We start from the raw sequence: 21,676 nt of genomic DNA, 5'->3' as shown, positions 1-21,676 counted from the left end.
ACTGGTTTTATTTCCAAGGTATGAATTTATAAAATGCCACTGACCAGTCTGAGTCCGAATTGACACACAGCTACAGTCTAAACAAGGCCTCACACCTAAAATGCGTTATCTGACCTGAGATGTCACTTCTGGTACATTGATAAAACCTTTAGTCTACTCAGGGCAGTGACTTAACAGAAATTCTGGATTTTGCATTTAATCCCTTTGAACTAACTGAAGATTCACCAGCCATCTTAGGTTTATTCAACACATTCTATGACTCCTTGAACTTTTGCTTATAAATTCTATTTCTAATTCCATTTGTCTCAGTGACATCTGAAAAAGGAGCAAGACTCTGAACGCTTGTGTTTTCAAATAAACCTGTTGGGCTATAAAATGGTTTCAGAGATAGTAGGAACTGCGGATGCTGCAGAATCTGAGATAACAAGGATGAACACAACAGGCCAAGCAGCATCAGAGGAGTAGGAAGGCTGACGTTTCGAGACTAGACCCTTCTTCAGAAAAGGTCTAATGAAAAGATTATAAAATGGTGTCGTGTAATTTTTGACCTTGTCCATCCCAGGCCACCATTGGCATCTTCACATCATTCCACAAGGAAGAATTTGCTGCCGTAGTGTAACAGGCAACCTTGGCGCTGCAGTGCCGGGCTGCGTCCACCGGGAGGACCTTGGCGCTGCAGTGCCGGGCTGCGTCCACCGGGAGGACCTTGGCGCTGCAGTGCCGGGCTGCGTCCACCGGGAGGACTTTATCGCTGTAGTGCCGGTCAGTCAGTAGTCTAGTTGTTGTGGCGGTGGTTGTCATTGGGTGGCCAGTCAGTAAGCGGTTTTCGGCCTGATTTTGTGGTGTTGTAGATGGGCTATGTGCCAGTGAAAAGGGCTCAGGGTCGGCCTGCACCGGCGACCAGTGAAGGGATCCGGGCCTAGATCTGACTGAAGGAGGACCGTGGGATTTGCTAAGGTTTATCTGCACCCTGATACTTATGTGCCCGGCCTGGAGGGCAGGCAGACTGAGGGCGGTTAACGCTGTTCCAGGTAGAGAGCCTGCTCCAAGTTAATGGATCGGCAACATTTCATTGTGGGAACGGGCAGGCAGTCAGGGGATGGATTTGGTATCATCAGAGGGTGGTAAGTGAACAGTTATTGTGTCCAAAATGATGTTTGCCTGGGAATGATTACTGTCCAGCCATTTAATTCAAGATATTCTGAGGTTTAAAATGCTGAGCACGACCTGTACACTGTGGACAAGTTTTCTAATTTACAGCAGCGTCTCTATTAGTTGTTTGTAGTATTCAATTTATGTGAGCATTTTCAGTACTGTTTGATTAATTTGCTTGTGGATCAGGAAACGTACAGAGACAATTTTTGGCTTGTTTAACAGAGAGGTAAGCCTGGGCCAATGGCAAAGGTGCAACAAGATTAGGGAGTGCCCTAGTGAAGGACTCGGAGGGAGAGAAGTATACTTGACAATGGAAAGATGAAAGGAGGCATGACTATTAGGAGAGTCTGTAGGAAGGATAAAGAGAAAACCAGTTTTAATATGATCTAAAGTGATAATAGTTTGATGGACTTGGGTCAGGACTGCCTAGGAGAGCACAGGTTGCATAACTTTATTTTGATGAAAAGGAACAAATGGACTCCTTTGTCCTGGACAAAAGAGCTGAAATCCAGAGGCGAGGTGATAGTGACAGCCATTGACATCGAGGCTGCATTCGACTGTGTGTAGCATCAGGAGCCTTAGCAAAACTGGAATCAATAGGTATCACGGGACAAACTGTCTGGTGGTTGGAGTCATACTTGACACATAGAAAGATGGTTGTGGTTTTTGGAGATCAGTCATCTCAGCTCCAGGACATCTCTGCAGGAGCTCCTCAGGGTAGTATCCTAGGACCCAACCATCTTCAACTAGCTCATCAATGACCTTCCCTCCGTCATAAGGTCAGAAGTGGGGATGTTTGCCGATGATTGCGCAATGTTCACTACCATTTGTGACTCCTCAGATACTGAAGCAGCCCATGTCCAAATGCAGCAAAATCTGGGCTGACAGGCGGTACGTACAATTTTCGCCACATAAATACCGGGCTATGACCATTGCCAATAAGAAACAATTTGACCACTGTCCCTTGCCATTTCAGTGGTGTTATTATGGCAGATCCTCCACTATCAACATCCTAGGAGTTATAATTGATCAGAAACTCAAATGGACTCACCACATAAATGCAATTGCTACAAGAGCAGGTGAGAGGCCAGGAATACCGTGTTGAGTAACTCATCCACTGATTCCTGAAAGCCTGTCCACTTTCAACGTGGTACAAGTTAGGAGTGAGCTGGAATACTCTCTTTCTTGGATGAGTGTAGCCCCAATAACACTCAAGAAACTTGACACCATTCAGGAAAAAGCAGCCCACTTGATTGGCACTGCATCCGCAAGCATCCACTCCCACCATCACCGACAGTACACATTGCTGCGAACAGACTATCTACAAGATGCATTGCAGAAATTCACCAAAGATCCTCAGACAGCACCTTCCAAAGCTGTTATCACTTTCATCTAGAAGGACAAGGGCAGCATGTATACGAGAACACCACTATATTCAAATTCCCTTTCAAGCCACACACCATACTGACTTATCGAGTATATTTTAGACATATCACTGTTCCTTCACTATCACTAGGTCAAAATCCTGGAATTCCCTCCCTAATGGCATTGAGAGTTAACCCACATTAGGTGGACTGCAGCAGTTCAAGAAGACAGCTCAATGCTACCTTCTCAAGGCCAAGTTGGGACGGGCATTAAATACTGACCCAGCCAACAATGCCCAGATCCCACAGAATGAATCAATAAAAAAGAATTGACTGAATGAAATGAGGTGACAAGAGACAGGCCTGATATGATTAATCAGGTGGAATTAAAAAGCTGAGAATCACTCTTGTCTGTCCTCAGAGCCCAAAGCCACATCAACATGTCTTTCCTGCAACTAGATCACAACTTTTCAATCAATGATTGTCCAACTGTGCTCCTCTTTTCAACCTTCCCAGTTGCAGTTCTTCTTCCTCCTTTGCTTTCTTCTCCTTCCTCTCACAATGTTTCTTTTGAGTTTACCTCATGGAATATTTTAAGCCATGCATGCTGCCAACTACTACCTCTCCACAACTGGACGAGTGTTAACTGGCAGGCAGTAGATATGATGCCAAATTTAGAAGAAGGATAGATAGAAGGTAATTTTGTGAAGTTGATGAACCTGTTGACTAGAAGAAAATGGGCAACAAGGAAGAAATACATAAGAAGCTACATTCCATTCACTTTCCGGCTCAGGAACTCAGACAATGCTGAGACACTCCATGGATAGACTATAAGACAAACGAAGAGATGCTTGAAACTCGAAGAGCCAAAAGAGCTTAACTTCCATCCAGAAAAGAAAATGTTTGTATTTCAGCAATTTGACTAAAACTGAGAAATTGTTGAGCTCTTTGCAAGAGGGCAATGTGGAGGGCAGCAGAAAGCAGGGTCACCCTGTAGGTATTTGATAAAGGATGTCATGTAGTGGATGCAGAAGAGTTACGGTGAATTTGAAATGATGACACAAGACAGCTAAGTGTGATATACAATGATACAAGATCGCCACTTGGGAGTAGCTGAAAGCAGCAAAGTGAGAAACGATTTAATTTAAATGGTGAACAGATTTATTACTTTACAATTAAAAATCTGTGAATTGTAAAGAACTAGAAGTGAAATTAATAATGCAACTCCTTTTTAAACCACCTCAACTATCAATCTCCCTCCTGCGATTCCGTTCCTTCGTCACCACGATACTCTCTCCAAGTTCGTAAATATAGGTTACGCCTGTCAATATTCAATTAATTTATAATGACTCTTGGACCGTCACCTCGAGTTCACAAGCGGGGTCTCATCATGTTCAGAGGCATCTTACCTCAGCCAGATTATATTTGAGGTTACTAAGAGATTGCTGAGGGATTTTGCTCAGTTTTTCAGTAAACAAAACACTCAAGCTGAAAAATCATGTTACTTTCTCTACATTTTCCGTGAATTAGAAGCTCAGACTTCTTTGTGCTTTCACTTCTGAGCTTGTCAAGTTGAAACAAAAGAGTTGTCTGAGCCGTTGCTACCAGTTCAACTTGTCTTACGTCAAATAAATAAAATACAAGTTACAATATAAAACTAACAAATTCCTCTGTCTGTAGTAGCTTATTGATTGTGGTGTCGAAATTAAAATAAGAGGTCATGAGTTCCAATGTCACTGTGTAAATTTAAAATTGAATTCAGTAAATCTGGTAATTTATGGACTAGTGTGTTACCTGGTTTCCTTACTTTTTCTTCCATACCTACATTAACTTCTTAAAAATGCTTAGTAGACATAGGTTTTTGTTTCCACTGGTGGTGCACATCCACATGTTACCTTGATATTTGCGTACATAACAAAACTCATTCCGCATATGGATGAAATGAAAGAAAACATTGGTCCAGAGTTAAAGTAGCAGAGGATGTAAGGATGAGGTCTTTTTGCAGGAATGATGATCTGGAAGGCATACAGACACAGTTATAGGACAGGAAAATGATAATGAAGCTGGAGAATATCATAAAATGCAAGAGCAATAGAGGATTACTCTTCTGATATTCTGACTAGGAATGGCCTGAAGTGGAAAAACCAGTAGCCAAATACCTATTCAGCTTCTTTTATCTCCTCTAAAGACTCCTGCATCATTAGCTCTGCCCCACACCCTGACAAAGGTTTATTTTTGCCTCATTCTACTCTTCATCTGCATGCTGCTCCTTGGTGACCCTATGCCTGACATTTAAGGGAGCACAGTGGCTCGGCGGTTAGCACTGCTGCCTCACAGCGCTAGGGACCGGGTTCAGTTCCACCTTCAGTCTGTGTGGAATTTGCACATTCTCCCCGTGTCTGCCTGGTTTTCCTCCAGGTGTTCCGGTTTCCTCCCACAGTCCAATGATGTGCAAATTAGGTAGATCGACCATGCTAAATTGCCCATAGTGTTCAGAGATGTGCAGGCTAGGCAGATGGCTGGCCAAGGGAAGTGCAGGGTTGCAGGGATTAGGTGGGATGCACTTTGGAGGGTTGGTGTGGCCTTGATGGGCTGAATGGTCTACTTCCATGCTGTTGGGATTCTATGATTGTGTTATTTTCCTACATATACAGATAACACTGATTTCCACCCCCCCTACAATCTCTGTTCCATTACTCTGCAGTCCTAGTTGTTCTAGATGGTAGAGGTTATCAGTTTGGAAGGTGCTTTTGAAGGAAACTCAGTGAGTTACTAACTGCAGAATTCCAAACATTTAATGTGCTCTTATAGCCAGAGTATTTATATGTCTTCTCCAGTTCAGTTTCTGTTCAATGTTAATCCTAGGATAAGATTGAGCAATAGTAAATTCATTGAATAGAGATGACCATGGCCTGACACTTGAATGTTCCAGCCTTGTATTTCACATTTAATCATTAATTAATCGTTTAAATTTATTAATGTGGCCAGAATGTTGGTTTGGACCTCCGATTCCTGCCCCAGTAACATTACCACAATGCCATTCCCACTCTCAATATACTACCTGACAATTATTTATAGTACTTGCAGAGTATGTAAGTATAGGTGGGGATTCTAGCATCAAGTTTCTATTACAGGCATTTTAATAAAACTATGTTGGCTGTGGCCTACTCATTCTTTTAATAGATCTTTCACATAAGTCGACAAAGTCATCTGACTGCATCCAAAGCAAGTCATAAACTCGTTGCAAATCCATCTATTTTTCTGCTGCATTCATTGCCCAACTTTGAACTATCACCATGCATGTATGATCAAAAATAGATACAATGAAAGTGACTTGATATAGGGTGCAAAAATTATATTTGAGAGGCATGGAGCAAAGAAAGACTTGCACTTATAGAGCACTATCAAGTTCTTAGAATGTTTCAAGGCACTTTGCCGCCAGTTAATTACTCTGAAAGTGAAGGATTAGTCTACAAAGCAACAATGTGGTAGCTAGTTGGTGCACAGCAAATGTTTGTAAAAAGCAGCAAGGTGTCTTTGATAGTAATGATTAAGAGCTAATTTTGACCAGGTAGCCAAGGAAATTCCTTTGCGCTTCTTTGAGTAGAATCTTTAACATCACAAACTCTTTCCCCAAAAGGTGGTACCAGCAGCAATGGTACAGATTTGCTGTCAGCAGTGAATTAATTATGTTCCCTTTTCAACTCACTGGCCCACAGAATTCCAGCTAACTTGTCCATGAAGATTTCCTTTGACATGGTAACTTTTTCAGCACAGTGCCTTCAATTAGAATTTGTGACTGCAGTAGACTAATCTAATTGACATATCCACATTGAGATGCAAAGAGTCCAAACAAGCAAGCATTAAATATAATTTAGGTCTAAACAATGCACAGAAAGTAAAAACACATTGGTACTTAACTCCAATTAACCAGAGATAAATGAAAGATAAGAAAAAGAAAAAGTCTACAGTATTAAAGAAACAATCTCCCACAGTAATGTTTGTCAGAGGGAATGAGATTCTACACCAGTAAAACTTGTTCAGCTGTATTTAGTACATTGCTAAACACCAACAAAATTGTGAAGATACCGACTTTCACTTTTTAAAGCTCTCCTTAATGCACAACTAGTGGTCAGATACAGTAAGGTCACACAATTGCAATAACTTCAATGATGAATCTATTAGTGAGGATGTCAACAGTACACCCTGTAGAGCAACTGTGTATCTCTGACAGCACCTTATAAGTTTCCACGCTTAACTCTGCTGTCAGATTCTGTCCATTATAATAGCAAGTACTGATAGTTTGACTCTTTTTCTCATCTCAGTCAGTGTTACACTCCCTCAGTACTCCACTGCAATGTCAACTAACATTAAATATGACTTGTACCAGTTTAGTGGCAGGGAATTCAAGTGCAACCACTGACGACATGCTGATGAAGATCTGCCGTACATCAGTAGCAAAGCAGTCTCGTATCTTAGGTCTTTTTTGCCACTGCTTTTAAATCTTTTGCTGTTATTTTCAAATTAATATAAAATTGAAAAGGTGATGGATTTCCAAAATAAGTAACCATAAAGATCAGAGCACAATGACACCATTTGGAAATAATTTATGGAGGAAATGGAACAAGGAGCACAGCTTTTAGAAAGCTTCATAGTAATACTGTCCTTCCAATTTGATACATTTAAAGTCTTTTGTCAGTTTAAGAATACTCAAACGATTTGGAAGGAATTGTCATAGAAAGCAGATTATAAACATTCTCCTGATATTTTCAGTGAACTTTTGTTGGTCCAAAATTTAACTCTTCTTTTCAGTGATGTCTCTAAATTTCTGGCACTACCATCAGTCTCTTATGTGCAAAATTGTCTGTACAGTCTCCCTCGCTTCCCCTTGTGTATAGAGTGTTTTTATCTCCACTGCTGTAAAAAACGGATCATGTGTTCCTTCTTACAATTAAACTTTGCTTATGTAAAGGAGAAATGTTTCCCTTTTCCATAATAATTTGTATAATTCAGATTGTACCACATTTTAACAGAGTTTTATTTAGCTGTATTTTGTTCCTTGTTTTAGTTGTTTAGTTGAACTGTCAGTGCAGATCTGAGCATAATAGTTACCTTCATTAAGAACCAGTTCATTTGTTTTTCAGTTTACTGAAGATTAAAGTATTTATTTCAATCTTCCTCCGGAGGTTGAGGATTAGATAGATAAAGGGTACAGGAATTCCCAATAACCTAGTTTATTGAATTCTTAGCTTTTAACAATATTCCAAATAACAACCTAATTAAATTAGAAACCACAAGAATCTCGGAAGAAAATGAAAAATAAACCAGTTTAAAAAGTATAACAGGGTATTGATGAAGAATGTAATGTCAGACATTGGGAAAGTATTGAGTGAAAGACCACAAAGATTGTTTCTTGATTTTGATTGTTTTAAACTCAAGTCAATAAAATGAATACTGAATTCAAAGGCATATTGCAATTAGGATAATGAATGAAAAATTGAAATTACTACAGATGAATATGAAATATTATGTTTAAAAATGCATCTAGATATATGATAAATTGGAAAGCAGTCTGGAAATAATAGTAGACATACCAGTTTTAATTTTAAGCTTATATAAAGAAGCATTACCGGGCATGATAACGTATTCGAGACCTCCTAGCTAGACAATTAGAAAATAAATCTGAAGAAATTGTGGTGTAGTTTTGTAACTGTTGATCAGGGACTAGAGAAGGACACATTGTTTGATTTCAACGATCACATCAATGACAGATGTTCGTTTTCATAAGTTCATAAGAAATAGGGGCCGAATTAGGCCATTTGGCCCATCGAGTCTGCCCCACCATTCAATCATGGCTGATATGCTCCTTGCCCCAACTTTCCTGCCTTCTCCCCATAACCCTTCAACCTATTACCAATTAAAAATCTGCCTAACTTCTTAAATTTACACACGCTCCCAGCATCATCACACTTCGGGGTAGTGAGTTCCACAGATTCCCCACTCTTTGGGAGAAGTAGTTTCTCCTCTGTTTTGTTTTAGATTTGCTACCCCTTATCCTAAGACTATGACCTCTCATCCTGAAATGCCCCACAAAGTAGAGCAGCTGCTCCATGTCTATTTAATTCATACCTTTTATCATCTTGAATACCTCAATTTGATCTTCCCGCATTCTTCTAAATTCCAGAGAGTATAGGCTTAAGCTGTTCAATGTCTCTTCATACGACAAACCCCTCATCTCTGGGTACAATCTAGTGAACCTTCTTTGAACTGTCTCCAATGCCACCACATCCTTCATCAAGTCAGGGGACCAAAACTGTACATAGTACTCCAGGTGTGGTCTCACCAATGTCTTGTATAGTTGCACCAATACTTCCTTACCTTTCTATTCAATTCCTTTAGCTATAAAAGCCAACATCATGTTTGCTTTCTTTTATTATTTGCTGTACCTGCATGCTAGTTTTCTGTGACTCGTGGATGAGGACACCCAGATCCTTCTGCATTGGAGTATGCTGAAGTCTCTCCCCATTTAGAAATCAGTTTTGAAGAATTATCAGGGCCAAAACCAAGTATGAACGGAATGAGAATCAGCAAGTTCTGCTGAATCTTGAATTTAAAGAGTCTGGACAAAGACCAGTTAACCTCAAGAAAATACTTCAAATGTTGAATGGGATGGACAAAGTAAATCTAAATTATTGCTTGAAAGTTTGCTGAAATTGAAACTGAATGTCTCTACTAATTTCATTAATTTTTCATTGTTAATGAGTATTTGAAATGATCTATCGAACAGTTTTGTGGAACCAAACATTCTGTATTATCCCAAGCGTAAAAGCTGTATTTTAGAGGACCTTTTCATATTTCTCACCAGTTTCAATCTTGGAAACCTGTGAATTGACATACAAATTGGTATGCTAAATTTAATTAAAGTACAAAATAAAAGCAAAGACAGCAATTTCTATTTATAAAACCATTTTAAATGTAGTGTCCCAAGTAAAAAAATAAGATTGTCAGTTTCTTGGAGATAAAATCAGTTTTAAATTGCGACTAATTATCAGTAACATTTCTTACATGTCAGAAACATTTTTGAATTGATTACATTGGAAAACTATTAATTTAAAGAAACTGATTGACGTAATTCCATTAGTGTAGGTTCAAATATTTTGTAACCACCTTTATTTCCAAGATTGGGATATGGAATATTTTGTAATTATCTTTTTTTTGATGTTTGCAGAAAACACACATGTGATGACTTACATCTGAAAACATGCGGCATCAATGCTTGCTGCTGGCTGTGTGTGGATGGGCGGTTTTCATGTTGCTGTTTGTCAGTAAATTTATCACTTTAAATCTCAGAGATAAAGAAGGTAAGTCAGAAGTGACTCATTATTTGATTTTGCTTTCAGAATAACCAGCCTTTGGGATTTATCAAATATGGTCTTAATTTGGTAATAGCAGCAATTGTACTGTCACGAATTATTGTATTTTCCTCCTTCTCCAAAGGTGAGTGCAGGTACCCCTCCTCTCTCTATTTAGCCCCACCCCTCCTCTATTTATTTCGGAGGTCCCTTCCCCTTCCCCATTTCTGAAGAAGGGTCCTGACCCGAAACTTCAACTTCCCTGCTCCTCTGATGCTACCTGGCCTGCTGTGTTCATCCAGCACCACGCTGTGTTATCTCCAACTCCAGCATTAACAGTTCTTATTATCTCTGACCATATCATCTGAGTTGCCTGAAGTAAGTAGTTTGACATTCTGGACCTTTAATCAGTTCAACTTTCATACTCACTGTGTGGTTCTGTCAACCAAGAAGTAGGACACAGCAAAGAGCTGTGTTTGGGGTATTTTGCAGGTTGACAGTGAGTACTGGTAGAGGGATAATGGGAACTGCAGATGCTGGAGAATCCGAGATAACAAAGTGTGGAGCTGGATGAACACAGCAGGCCAAGCAGCATCTTAGGAGCACAAAAGCTGATGTTTTGGGCCTAGACCCTTCATCAGAAAAACCTGATGAAGGGCCTAGGCCCGAAACATCAGCTTTTGTGCTCCTAAGATGCTGCTTGGCCTGCTGCGTTCATTCAGCTCCACGCTTTGTTATCTCGTACAGGTAGACGGTATGACTTTTACTCATGCTTAAGGGAAGTGTTGGAATTGGATGTACCTAACATCTCCTGCTGCATTAAATAGAATTTATTCTTAATTGCAAAAAGAAGAGTGAGACTTTGTTAAGAAACTGATTGCTTCTGGTGATACCCTTCTCCATCAGGCTGTAAATCCAGTTGTGATACATGGACCAATCAGATGGATGCACACAATTATGGGTCAAGCAGAATTTTTGGCTCTACATCGATGTCTTTCTAGATGTAATCCTAACAGGTTACTATACTCCTTTGGTGTCCTGTTCAGCAATATGTAAGTTAAATCAAATGGGAAGGTTTGGTTGGCAGCTCATCATTTTGATACTTGACTATTGGTTCTTCAAGGCTGTAAGTAAACTGGGGATTGGTTAGTTTACTAGACTGGCTAGACTGTTGCTTTGCAATGCAGATTGATGCCCATGGCATGAATTCAATCCCCTTACTGGCTGAGGACACCATGAAAGCCCCTTGTTCTCAACCTTGTCTAAAGTGTGGAGACCTTCAGATTAAATTGATCACCAGTCATCCTGTTGTCCACTAGGACTATAACAACTTTCGTTTGTCATTCTAAGCTGAAGGTGCTGCTTAGGAATAGCATCCAAGTCTCAAGTTTAGAAGAATTGGGAGATTGCATTGAAGCTTACAGGATACTGAGAGGCCTGAATAGAGCAGACATGGAAGAGATGTTTCCACTAATAGGAGACAGACCAGGACCCAAGGGCACAGCCCCTGAATGAAATATCACCATTTAAAACTGAGATAAGGAGCAACTGTTTCAGCCAAAGGTGGTGAATCTTTGGAAATTATTGCTGCAGAAAGTTGTGCGAGCTAAAATTGTTGAGTATATTAGAGACAGAGATAGATTTTTAATTAGTAAAGGGATCGAGTTGTGGAGAAAAGGCAGAAGCATGGGTTGAGAAATATCAGTTATGATTGAATGGTGGAGCAGATTTGATGGACCGAATGGCCTAATTCTCCTATAACGTATAGTATAGTTTAAACTGATACTACTTATCCCATTACCATGCCTATTCTAGGGATTTTCCCTCAGTGAGCACTGTATCTTTTTTCTTTTGGCTTCTAAAGTTCTGCATCTCTCCAAAGATCAAGATTATAATCGTGCAGTGGACCTCAATCTAAGAGCCAACTTCTGTGCTTCTGAAATGCTGCTCTGTTGAATTGTATTTTAACATAAATTTGATCAGCTTGCAGTGCTTTCTCCTCTGCTGTCATTCCTCTTATTTCCTGTGGCTGCTTTGAGTTTTTGAGCGTCATCCACATCTGGTTCCTGGTTTGAGTTTCATATGTTGAGCCAAAATATATTTCTTTACAACTCCTGGACATTGTGGTAACCTCCAGTTCACCATCACTTTTCAGCTGTATAACCTGTTCTACAAACTACCATGGAAATTCCGCTCTGTGTCCTCCGATTCCTTTAACCTTCAGATAGTTTCTGGATTCCCTGCCACATCTGTCCCTGACTTAGATAATAGTTTTCAGGTGTGTCATTTTGCCTTCACCTTGCTATGTCAACTTGATTCCACCACGAAGTTTCTGACTTGAATGCTGGCCTCCCTCCTATCTCTCTTCCCCATTTACTAACAATTGCCAAATAACCAGGCCTCTGTAACTAGATCCTTTTGCAGTTATATTTGGCTGCGACTCTAGACCTAAACGATCATCTATCCATCTTTCCTTTTACTTCTTTTAAATGCCTCTTGTGTTGTTATTTCTTACGTAATGAGTACTCTGCGCTTTGAAATCACAACTCTACTCTTCACTATTCCTCCATCTTTCAGCTCTACTGTGTCTGTCCCAGATGGTTGACTGCTTATTTAGTAAGCCTACAAATTCCTTCTTTGCCTCTTCTGCATTCTCCAAAAAGCTTATGGTGGGCATTTATTGCTGTCTCCTTATAAGCAGCAACCCAAACTATCAACTTTTCACCAACTGCTATAGAATAATCTTACCAAGTTTCTTGTGTCCAACTCACCTCTTTCAGTACTTACATTTCAGAATAACTAGTCAGCTATAGATAAAGCCCTTGTTACCTTCACGCTTATTGATAATTGTAACAGTATCATGGTTTGAGGCAATTTTTGGTAAGATATTAAATACATTGTCTTGATTTTTTATGATCCTGGCAAGGACCATTAACATTTAAAGAAAAATTTGAAAACTCACTGCTTAACTGAAAGAAGTTACACCATAACATTTCACATTTTAGGACGTAAATCAAGTACTCTAACTTTATACTGTAGTTTATAACTATATTTACTCTGAATCCAGTTTTAATAGTTTTCTTCAGCTATTTGAGGTGTACATCCAGACACCTCTTTTAAATGAATCAAAGATTGCTGCCTTTATTACCCTTTTGGGTCGAGACTTCCATACCTCTACCATTCTCTCGGTGAAAAAGTTTTCCTTATCTACCCTCTAAACTTTCTTTCACTTTCTTCAAATCAATGCTTCCTGGTCACTGACAGCTCTGTTAGGGTAAGTATATGCTTCCCGCCCACTCAGTCCAGCCCACTCTCAATTTGATTTTGTTCCTGTAGTTTCAAGCTAAGTAAATGTTTCAACTTCGTTTTCCTTCACCAGTTCCAAATGAGCTGCTACTTATGTAAGACTGAATCTGCAACTGCCTTCTGGGAAAAACGCCCAGATAAATTAAAGAAAAGAACTCTTAAACTCCCTTCGTCCATTTCTTGGCAAAGAGACCTGCTTTGGGATGTTTCAAAAAGACACTGAAGTGAATAGCTTTTTAACGTTAAAACAACACCATTGATTCTGTCATCAGCATGAACATTTTTTATCCTCTGATGGATTTCAGAAATCACTTTCGCAGAATTCATAAAGCTAGCAAGAACTCCCTTGTTTACCAACCACTTGTCTCAATTTTTATTTAAAATTATAATTTTTTTTAACTTGCAGACAAAAAGTGTTCTTTCTGAAACATCTTCACTGCTTCCTTTGCTCGACTTGTGCAACTGAGTAACTTCCCATCATCTGTGATTTCAATCTTATTTTCAAATTTTTTTGGTTTTCCTATTATTTACTCTATCCCTCCATGTAAACTACCCAATCCATTTTCACCACTACTTCCTTGTACTTGCCATCTCGCACATCCTCACTGCTAACATTGTACTTCCTAGTACCTCTCTAAACGCACAACCCCTTTCCACTCAATCCTATCTCAGTCTTAATCTACTTAATCTGCACTTTGAAAATCCCAGTTGTTTAACCTTTGTCCTTCCTGCAGAAATTTTGTGGTCACTGATTTTCTCAACCACGTACATGTATTTTTGCCCTAGTCTTGATTTGAGCCATTACTTGCACCCACCCTGGATGTTCCCCACAATAGATAAATGCTGATAAGCATGACACCTGGAGTTTCTTCAATGCCACCAAAGCAAATATACGGACCTGATACTCTCAGCCTCAAACTGGTGCAGGGTAAGGATGGAACCCGTTTGAGAAAACATCAGCCTAATGGAGAGAACACTTCAAGGAAATAATAAACCAGAGTATAATCATCAACAAGGACGTGTTTGAGGAAATCCCTCAAATCTCATCAAAGATGATCTTGGACTCCCACCTAGTGTGGCAGAAGTTGAACCCACCAATAAGACACATGAAGAATGGAAACACCACAGGAGTAGATGCAATTCTGATAGAGATTTTGGAAGTTGGAAGAACAGAGCCTACCCATCATCTCCATCAACTGTTACTGAAAATTTGGAACAAAGAAGAAATCCCTGTTGATCTCAGAGAGTTGCCATCAACCCCATCTTCCAGAAGGAAACAAAGTAGATTGTGGGGACTACAGAGGAATCTCCCTATTCTCTGTTACCAGGAAGCTCAAGGTCCAAGTACTTAGACCATAAGACCATAAGACATAGGAGTGGAAGTAAGGCCACTTGGCCCATCAAGTCCACTCCGCCATTTAAATCATGGCTGATGGGCATTTCAACACCACTTCCCTGCACTCTCCCCGTAGGCCTTGATTCCTTCTGAGATCAAGAATTTGTCGATCTCTGCCTTGAAGGCATCCAACGTCCCGGCCTCCACTGCACTCTGCCCCAATGAATTCCACAAGCTCACCACTCTCTGGTGAGGCACTTTCTCCCAGAATCTGAGGAAATCATCCCTGAAAGCCAGCGTGGTGTCCATGCAAATCATGGAAGAATGAACGTGATTTTCACTGCTCAACAACTCTTGAGAGAAATGCCAGGAGCAGCACCAATCACTGTTTATGCCGTTTACCGATCTGACCAAAGCTTTTCATTTTTTCAGTCAGAAAGTGTTATGGAAAACCCTGTCAAAGACCTGCTATCCAGTGAAGTTCATCTGTATACTCCACCTTCTACGTGGCAAGATGTCAGTGACAATGCTCACTGACAGAAATATGACAGAAACCTTTGAGGTCAAGACAGGGGTCAAGCAGAGATGTGTCATCATCTCCACTCTTTTCTCCATCTTAATTACTACCATTCTTCATCTTGTCAAAACCAAGCTTCCCAGTGATGTGGACATTGTCTGCAGGCTAGGCAGAAAGCCTTCCAACCAGTGAAAATTCAAGAAGAAAACAACATCAACCTCACTTATGGATGACAATATCATCTCTGCTGTCTTGGAAGAGATTCTTCAAGCCTCACTTAAAATCTTTGCAGAAGCATACTGAAGATTTGGTCTCAGCTCCAACATTAAGAAGACTCAAATCCTGTACCAACCCTTTCCAGGTCAAATTTGTTCCATCCCTCCATTAAGATCACCAGGGAAGTCCTCCCAAATGTGGAACATTTCCCTTACCTGGGATTCTGCCACTCATCTAAGGCTGACATCGATTCAACATCACATCCATTCTGCGAGCACTTCCTTGAGATGCTTGAAGATGAGAATCTTTGACTACTGTAACATCTATTCTGATACCAAGATCCTGGGTGTAAGGCAGTTATCTGTCTGAATCTTCTGTATGGGGCTGGAGTTTGGACAGTGATCCTTGAGAAGTACCATCAATGCTGTTTGAGACACATTTTCATCATCCGCTGAGAGGACAGGCGTTTTAACATCAACGTCCTTGAAGCAACTAATAGCATAAGCCTTGAGGCCATGTGCTTAGGATGCCTTCTTCACCCAGCTCAAAGAAGGCAAGTGAACAAGAGGAGAACCGAGGAAACATTTCAAAGACAAGCTGAAGGCAACCCTCAAGAAATACAACATAGATGTCAGCACTTAGGGTACCCTTGTTCAGAAGAATTCAACTTAGAGGAAGCTCCTGTGTGAAGGGACACGATTTTGCAACAACACCCATTTGTATGAGGATATACAGAAAAGGAAGAGGAGAAAGGAATGCCAATGATCTCAACGCTAAGGACCACTTCCACTTCTCAGAAACACCAGTACATCTCTGGTACTGGGCTCATCAGCCACGCCAGGACCCGTAGAACCCATGACCAGTGACACAGAATTTCCTAGGTAGACAATTATATTCATCAGCAAGTGATTGTCAATGACAGTAGCCAATAACCGGTTAGGTCCTCAACTCCAGATCTGGCTGGATCACATGATGTATCTTTAAGCTCTTATCAACTGTATTGCCTTCTGTTTCCTCACCTGCACAATTACTGTTGTCCTTAAAACTCAATACTGATCTCAACAACACCATCTAAAGACAAATCATCAGTTTTTGTCACATCAGCCAGCAGTTTCTCTCCACTCCCGTAACACTTCCCCAATCTCTTGGTGTCATATTTGCCATTGAGATGAGCATTCAACCACGTATCCATGCCAAGATTAGGTAAACTATTTTCACCTTTAACATTACTGTCCCTACCTCAGCTCACCTGCTAAAACCCTCAATCATACCTTTGTTACAGCCTAGGTCTGTCTATTGTAGGTCAATCCAGGTAACCTCCCCATGTTCTGCCTGACACAAACTTAACAAAGTTACAAATTTTCGTGCCTCACAACAAATCCTGTTCATGTATTACTAGGCTCATTGACCTACTTTGGTATGCATTGATTTTAATATTTTTCTCACGGTTTTCAAATTCAACTGTGGGCCTCTCCCTACCTATTTAATCTTTACCAAGGCCACAAAAATTGCCCTCTCTATCTTTTGTTTGCATTAATGAGACCCTTTAAGCTTGAGAGATTGCTGTGCGTGTGCTCATTTTAAGGGGAATGTTGCTCCATGCATGGTTGGTCTATCTACAACAGGACACATTCTTAGCTGCCGTGCAGCTTAAACGGAATGCTGTCTGCAACACTCCAACATTAATGCCTCTTGGGCATCACTATTGATCATCATGTCTTCAAATGTCAAAGGTCTAATCGCTGGAATTCTTGTCCTAAATCTTCCCACTTCTGTACTGCTTCCCTCTGCCTATAAGGAACTCCTTAAAATTTTGACCAAATTTTTGGTCATCTCCTTGATATCATCTTCAGATGATTCAGTGTCACATTTTGTTTGGTAATGCTTCTTGAAGTTTACTAGGTGGACAATTATATTCATAAGTTTGTGATTTCCAATGACAGTAGCTAGCAACTAGTTAGCTATTCTCCTTTGGATCTGGCTGGGTCACACAATGACCCAAAGATAACAAAGTGTGGAGCTGGATGAACACAGCAGGCCCAGCAGCATCTCAGGAGCACAAAAGCTGACGTTTCGGGCCGAGACCCTTCATCAGAGAGGGGGATGGGTAGAGGGAACTGGAATAAATAGGGAGAGAGGGGGAGGCGGACTGAAGATGGAGAGAAAACGAGATAAGTAGAGAGGACAGTATAGGTGAGGAGGTAGGGAGGGGATTGGTCAGTCCAGGGAAGATGGACAGGTCAAGGAGGCGGGATGAGGTGGTAGGTAGGAAATGGAGGTGTGGCTTGAGGTGGGAGGAAGGGATGGGTGAGAGGAAGAACAGGTTAGGGAAGCAGAGACAGGCTGGGCTGGTTTTGAGATGCAGTGGGGGGAGGGGACAAGCTGGGCTGGTTTTGTGATGCAGTGGTATATTGTATCCATTGCGCCCGGTGTGGCACCCTCTACGTTGGGGAAACCAAGCGGAAGCTGGGGGACCGCTTTGCAGAACACCTCCGCTCGGTTCACAACAAACAACTGCACCTCCCAGTCGCGAACCATTTCAACTCGCCCTCCCATTCCTCAGACGACATGTCCATCATGGGCCTTCTGCGGTGCCACAATGATGCCACCCAGAGGTTGCAGGAACAGCAACTCATATTCCACTTGGGAACCCTGCAGCCCAATGGTATCAACGTGGACTTCACAAGCTTCAAAATCTCCCCTTCCACCACTGTATCCCAAACCCAGCCCAGTTCTTCCCCTCCCCCCACTGCATCACAAAACCAGCCCAGCCTGTCTCTGCTTCCCTAACCTGTTCTTCCTTTCACCCATCCCTTTCTCCCACCTCAAGCTGCACCTCCATTTCCTACCTACCACCTCATCCCACCTCCTTGACCTGTCCATCTTCCCTGGACTGACCAATCCCCTCCCTATCTCCTCACCTATACTCTGCTGTCTACTTATCTTCTTTTCTCTCCATCTTCGGTCCGCCTCCCCCCTCTCCCTATTTATTGCAGTTCCCTCTCCCCATCCCCCTCTCTGATGAAAGGTCTCGGCCCGAAACATCAGCTTTTGTGCTCCTGAGATGCTGCTTGGCCTGCTGTGTTCATCCAGCTCCACACTTTGTTATCTTGGATTCTCCAGCATCTGCAGTTCCCATTATCACTGATACAATGTGTCATCAAATTCTTTTCATCTGCATTCCCTCTGTTCTGATACCTGCATTTCGCCAAAGCTCTACCCTGTTCTCAGTGATGTCTTTTGAAGACAATGTGTCAGTTTTCACCACATCACCTAGCAGTTTCTCCCCCACTCCTATAACACTTCCCGTGTCTCTTGGTGTCATTATTTGCCATTGAGATGAGTGTTCAACCACACATTCATGCCAACATTAGATAATGAATGGCACATTTCACTATGTTAAATGTGCCATTTAAAGATAAGTTTTGTGATGGAAATAATAGAATAAGATTGCTTGATTATGCAGGTGTGATGCTGGAGAGTTTCACATTTAAGGCTTGTTGGCAGGAAGGTTCTGTTCAAAATAAATTGGTTTGCATCTCAAAGGAGCTGCAACTAATTGCCTCATTGGAAGATGAACTATAATTGTGGGAAGGGTTTAACCTAATTTGTCAGAAGGTGAAAGTGCCATGATGAAATGTCAACAATGAGAAACAAAGTGCACAGAGGTCCAAGAAAGGCAAATAACACACTAGACTCAAGAAAAGTTCTGAAGTAGGAAGTATCACATTGAGAATATTCAGGGTAGTCTTAAATGCATTATGTATATATGTTTGTAAACTGACTCCTTCGAACAGCAGTCCATTTTTTGTCACTAGCCCATTCTTTCCCAGATATTTTTGTGATTTTTCCCCAAATATTTTCAAACTGTTTTTGAAGACCATTATTGGATCTATATCCATCACTGTTTGAAGGAGTTCATTTCAAATTTTAACCACTTGTTGCATTGATATGTGACCTTTGCTTCATTTTGACAGTCATTTTAATCTTTGCCCTCTGGTTAATTTTAACCACTTGTTGCATTGATATGTGACCTTTGCTTCATTTTGACAGTCATTTTAATCTTTGCCCTCTGATTACCTACCTTTCTGTGCATTTAGTCTGTCTAAAAACTTGATGATTTTAAACCTAGCACAAATCATCCTTTGGTCTTCTCTGGCCTAAGGAGGATCTCCCCACTTTTTCCAGACATCCATTTAATTGTAAAACCATTCCTCTAATCTAGTAAAGCTGTTTTGTACTCTTTCCAAAGCTACTGCATGCTTCATAAAGTGTGGTGCTCAGAATAGATTGATTATTCCTGCTGGGGTCAAACTAGTACTTTATGTAAGCTAAACATATCAGCCTAGCTCTGTATTGTACATTTCTATTTATACATAGAAGACCTATAAACTTAATAATTGTTCATTTATCCTATCCTGTTGTCTTCAAAGAGTTCAGCACAGCCACCAACAGATTATTCTCCTTTGGCACCCTTTTAAAAATTATAGTATTTAGCTGAAAGGTGCGCCTTCTACCTAATAAAATGACCCTGACATCCCTCGACAGGTAAGACCTTACCTAGCTGCCTCCAGCAAGCTCCTCATCTTTTCTTTATTTCTGGAGCTGAAGCTGTAGTCCTGTCATGGTGATAGTGCTGGGACGAGAAGCTCTTTACCTCCTGATTGGCTAGCAGCTTTTGGAGATGGGTACTGTGCCTGTAAAGGCATGGAAATCCCATTGGCAGGCAGTTAATTGCCTGAATGTGCTTGATTTCCATCTGGCCTTTGAAAATGTTAGCAGTGGGTTGTGCCTGATTTTCTGACTGGTGGACAGGGCTACCACTGATTATTAAATTCAGTCCATTAACTGCAGCTTAAAATTACTGCATTAGCCGTGAAGCTGTTTGGAATAACGCAGTATGGAGCTGGAGGAACACAGCAGGTCAGGCAGCATCTAAGGACCAGGAAAGTTGCCAATTCGGGATCGACCCGAAACGTCAATTTCCTGCTCCTCTGATGCTCCCTGGCCTGCTGTGTTCCTTCAGCTCCACACTGTGTTGTCTCTGACTCCAGCATCTACTGTTCTTGCTATCTCTAAGCCGTTTGGAATGTTTTGATAGGAGTATTTAAGTATCAGACAATAGAACATCAACCTCAATAGAGTTGTATACTGTTGTTCCAACACAAAGATTGACTCGCAAACCAAATTAATTGTCTCCATATGAAGTTCCAGTTACATTTCGGCGGCTTCTGCCAGCTGCTTCAGCATAAATTCTCCCAGACTTACTGGAACCAATTCTCGTGTACTGCCCTCATTAATGATCAGCATCTTCTATCTGTGTAATCATACTGCTGCCCACTGACCCCAAAGCATCTGTAGAACTTTTTGATCAAGAACAACCTGTAATTAATTTCCAGGCCTTGTCTCGCAAAGAAACGACAGCTAACTTGTTCTTTTCTTTAACACAATTCAAAGATCATTTTGAGCTCATTGTTTTCAGTTCACAACTCCAGTAGATAATTGATAACGGAATAAAGCAAAAACTTTGAAAAATTAGTGAGTGCTCTAACATCATGTTGCTATTGAATTTTTTCCAGTTGTAGTTTGTAGGTCAGCTTTCAGGACAAGCTCAAATGCAGGATTTGTTGCAAAACTATGGCTCACTAATGCTCTTCAGGGAAGGAAATCTCCTGTCCTTACCTGGTCTAGCCTACATGTGACTCCAGACCCACAGCAATATGACTAACTCTCACCTATCCTCTGTCAGTTAGGGATGGCCAATAAATATTGGCCTGGCCAGCGATAGCCATGACCTGTGAATTAATTAAAAAAAACTGTGTGGCTGTTGCTTGCTGTATTGGTGTTGGCCGGGGAATTTGTTGTAGAGCAGCTGGTGTGACATTTGAATCTTTCCCTGAGGGGGAGATAATAGCAAAGGTTTTGATACCCATTATGAGTTAGTGGGTAGAGAGAAGTCTTTTCCTACACTTGGTTTACTTTTACATCAACGCCTTCTCAGTTTTGATATGTAAATTTGGATTATGAAATTTAATAATGAATAGTTGACAAACCTGTCAAATAAATTACCGTTTTGATGAAGGTGTTTTATCTAGTGCTATTTTAAACACATTTTATAGATTACTGTTTACTATGGTTATCTCCCGAAGCAGTTTCAATGAAATTCACCAAACTAGTTAGTAGTAACTGCCTCTTTTAATGATTTGTGAGTTGATTTTGTTTAATTTTCAAATTTGACTTCAGCTCAATTGCGCAGCTTTGAAACAAATGTCACAATATAAATTACTTTTCTGGTAACCATGAAACCTGTATAATAGTGTTTTACAGAGAAAGCCAGTCCGCTGGGCAATTTATTGACAAAAGAAAGACCAAAGCATTGTCTGATATATATGGTTTTATTTTCTTGTTTAGTTTGTACATTTATATACTT

General features: G+C 40.7%; 1 protein-coding gene across 5 annotated transcripts in view; it reads left to right on the top strand.

The window, feature by feature from the left end:
* The first annotated feature begins 696 nt into the window (after positions 1-696).
* Positions 697-21,676, top strand: part of chst10 (carbohydrate sulfotransferase 10) — a 64,894-nt gene continuing 43,914 nt past the window's right edge. Inside the window, exons 1-2 of one of the 5 annotated variants that reach the window (XM_048533429.2) lie at positions 697-762; positions 9,748-9,880. In XM_048533429.2, coding sequence (XP_048389386.2) covers positions 9,781-9,880 — 100 coding nt within the window. In that variant the 5' untranslated portion in view covers positions 697-762; positions 9,748-9,780. The other 4 variants (XM_048533428.2, XM_048533430.2, XM_048533432.2 and 1 more) reach the window with 4 other exon arrangements.

The sequence above is a fragment of the Stegostoma tigrinum genome, chromosome 6 (assembly GCF_030684315.1).
Source record: "Stegostoma tigrinum isolate sSteTig4 chromosome 6, sSteTig4.hap1, whole genome shotgun sequence".
NCBI lineage: Eukaryota > Metazoa > Chordata > Chondrichthyes > Orectolobiformes > Stegostomatidae > Stegostoma > Stegostoma tigrinum.
This window is presented reverse-complemented; position numbering and strand designations above follow the sequence as displayed.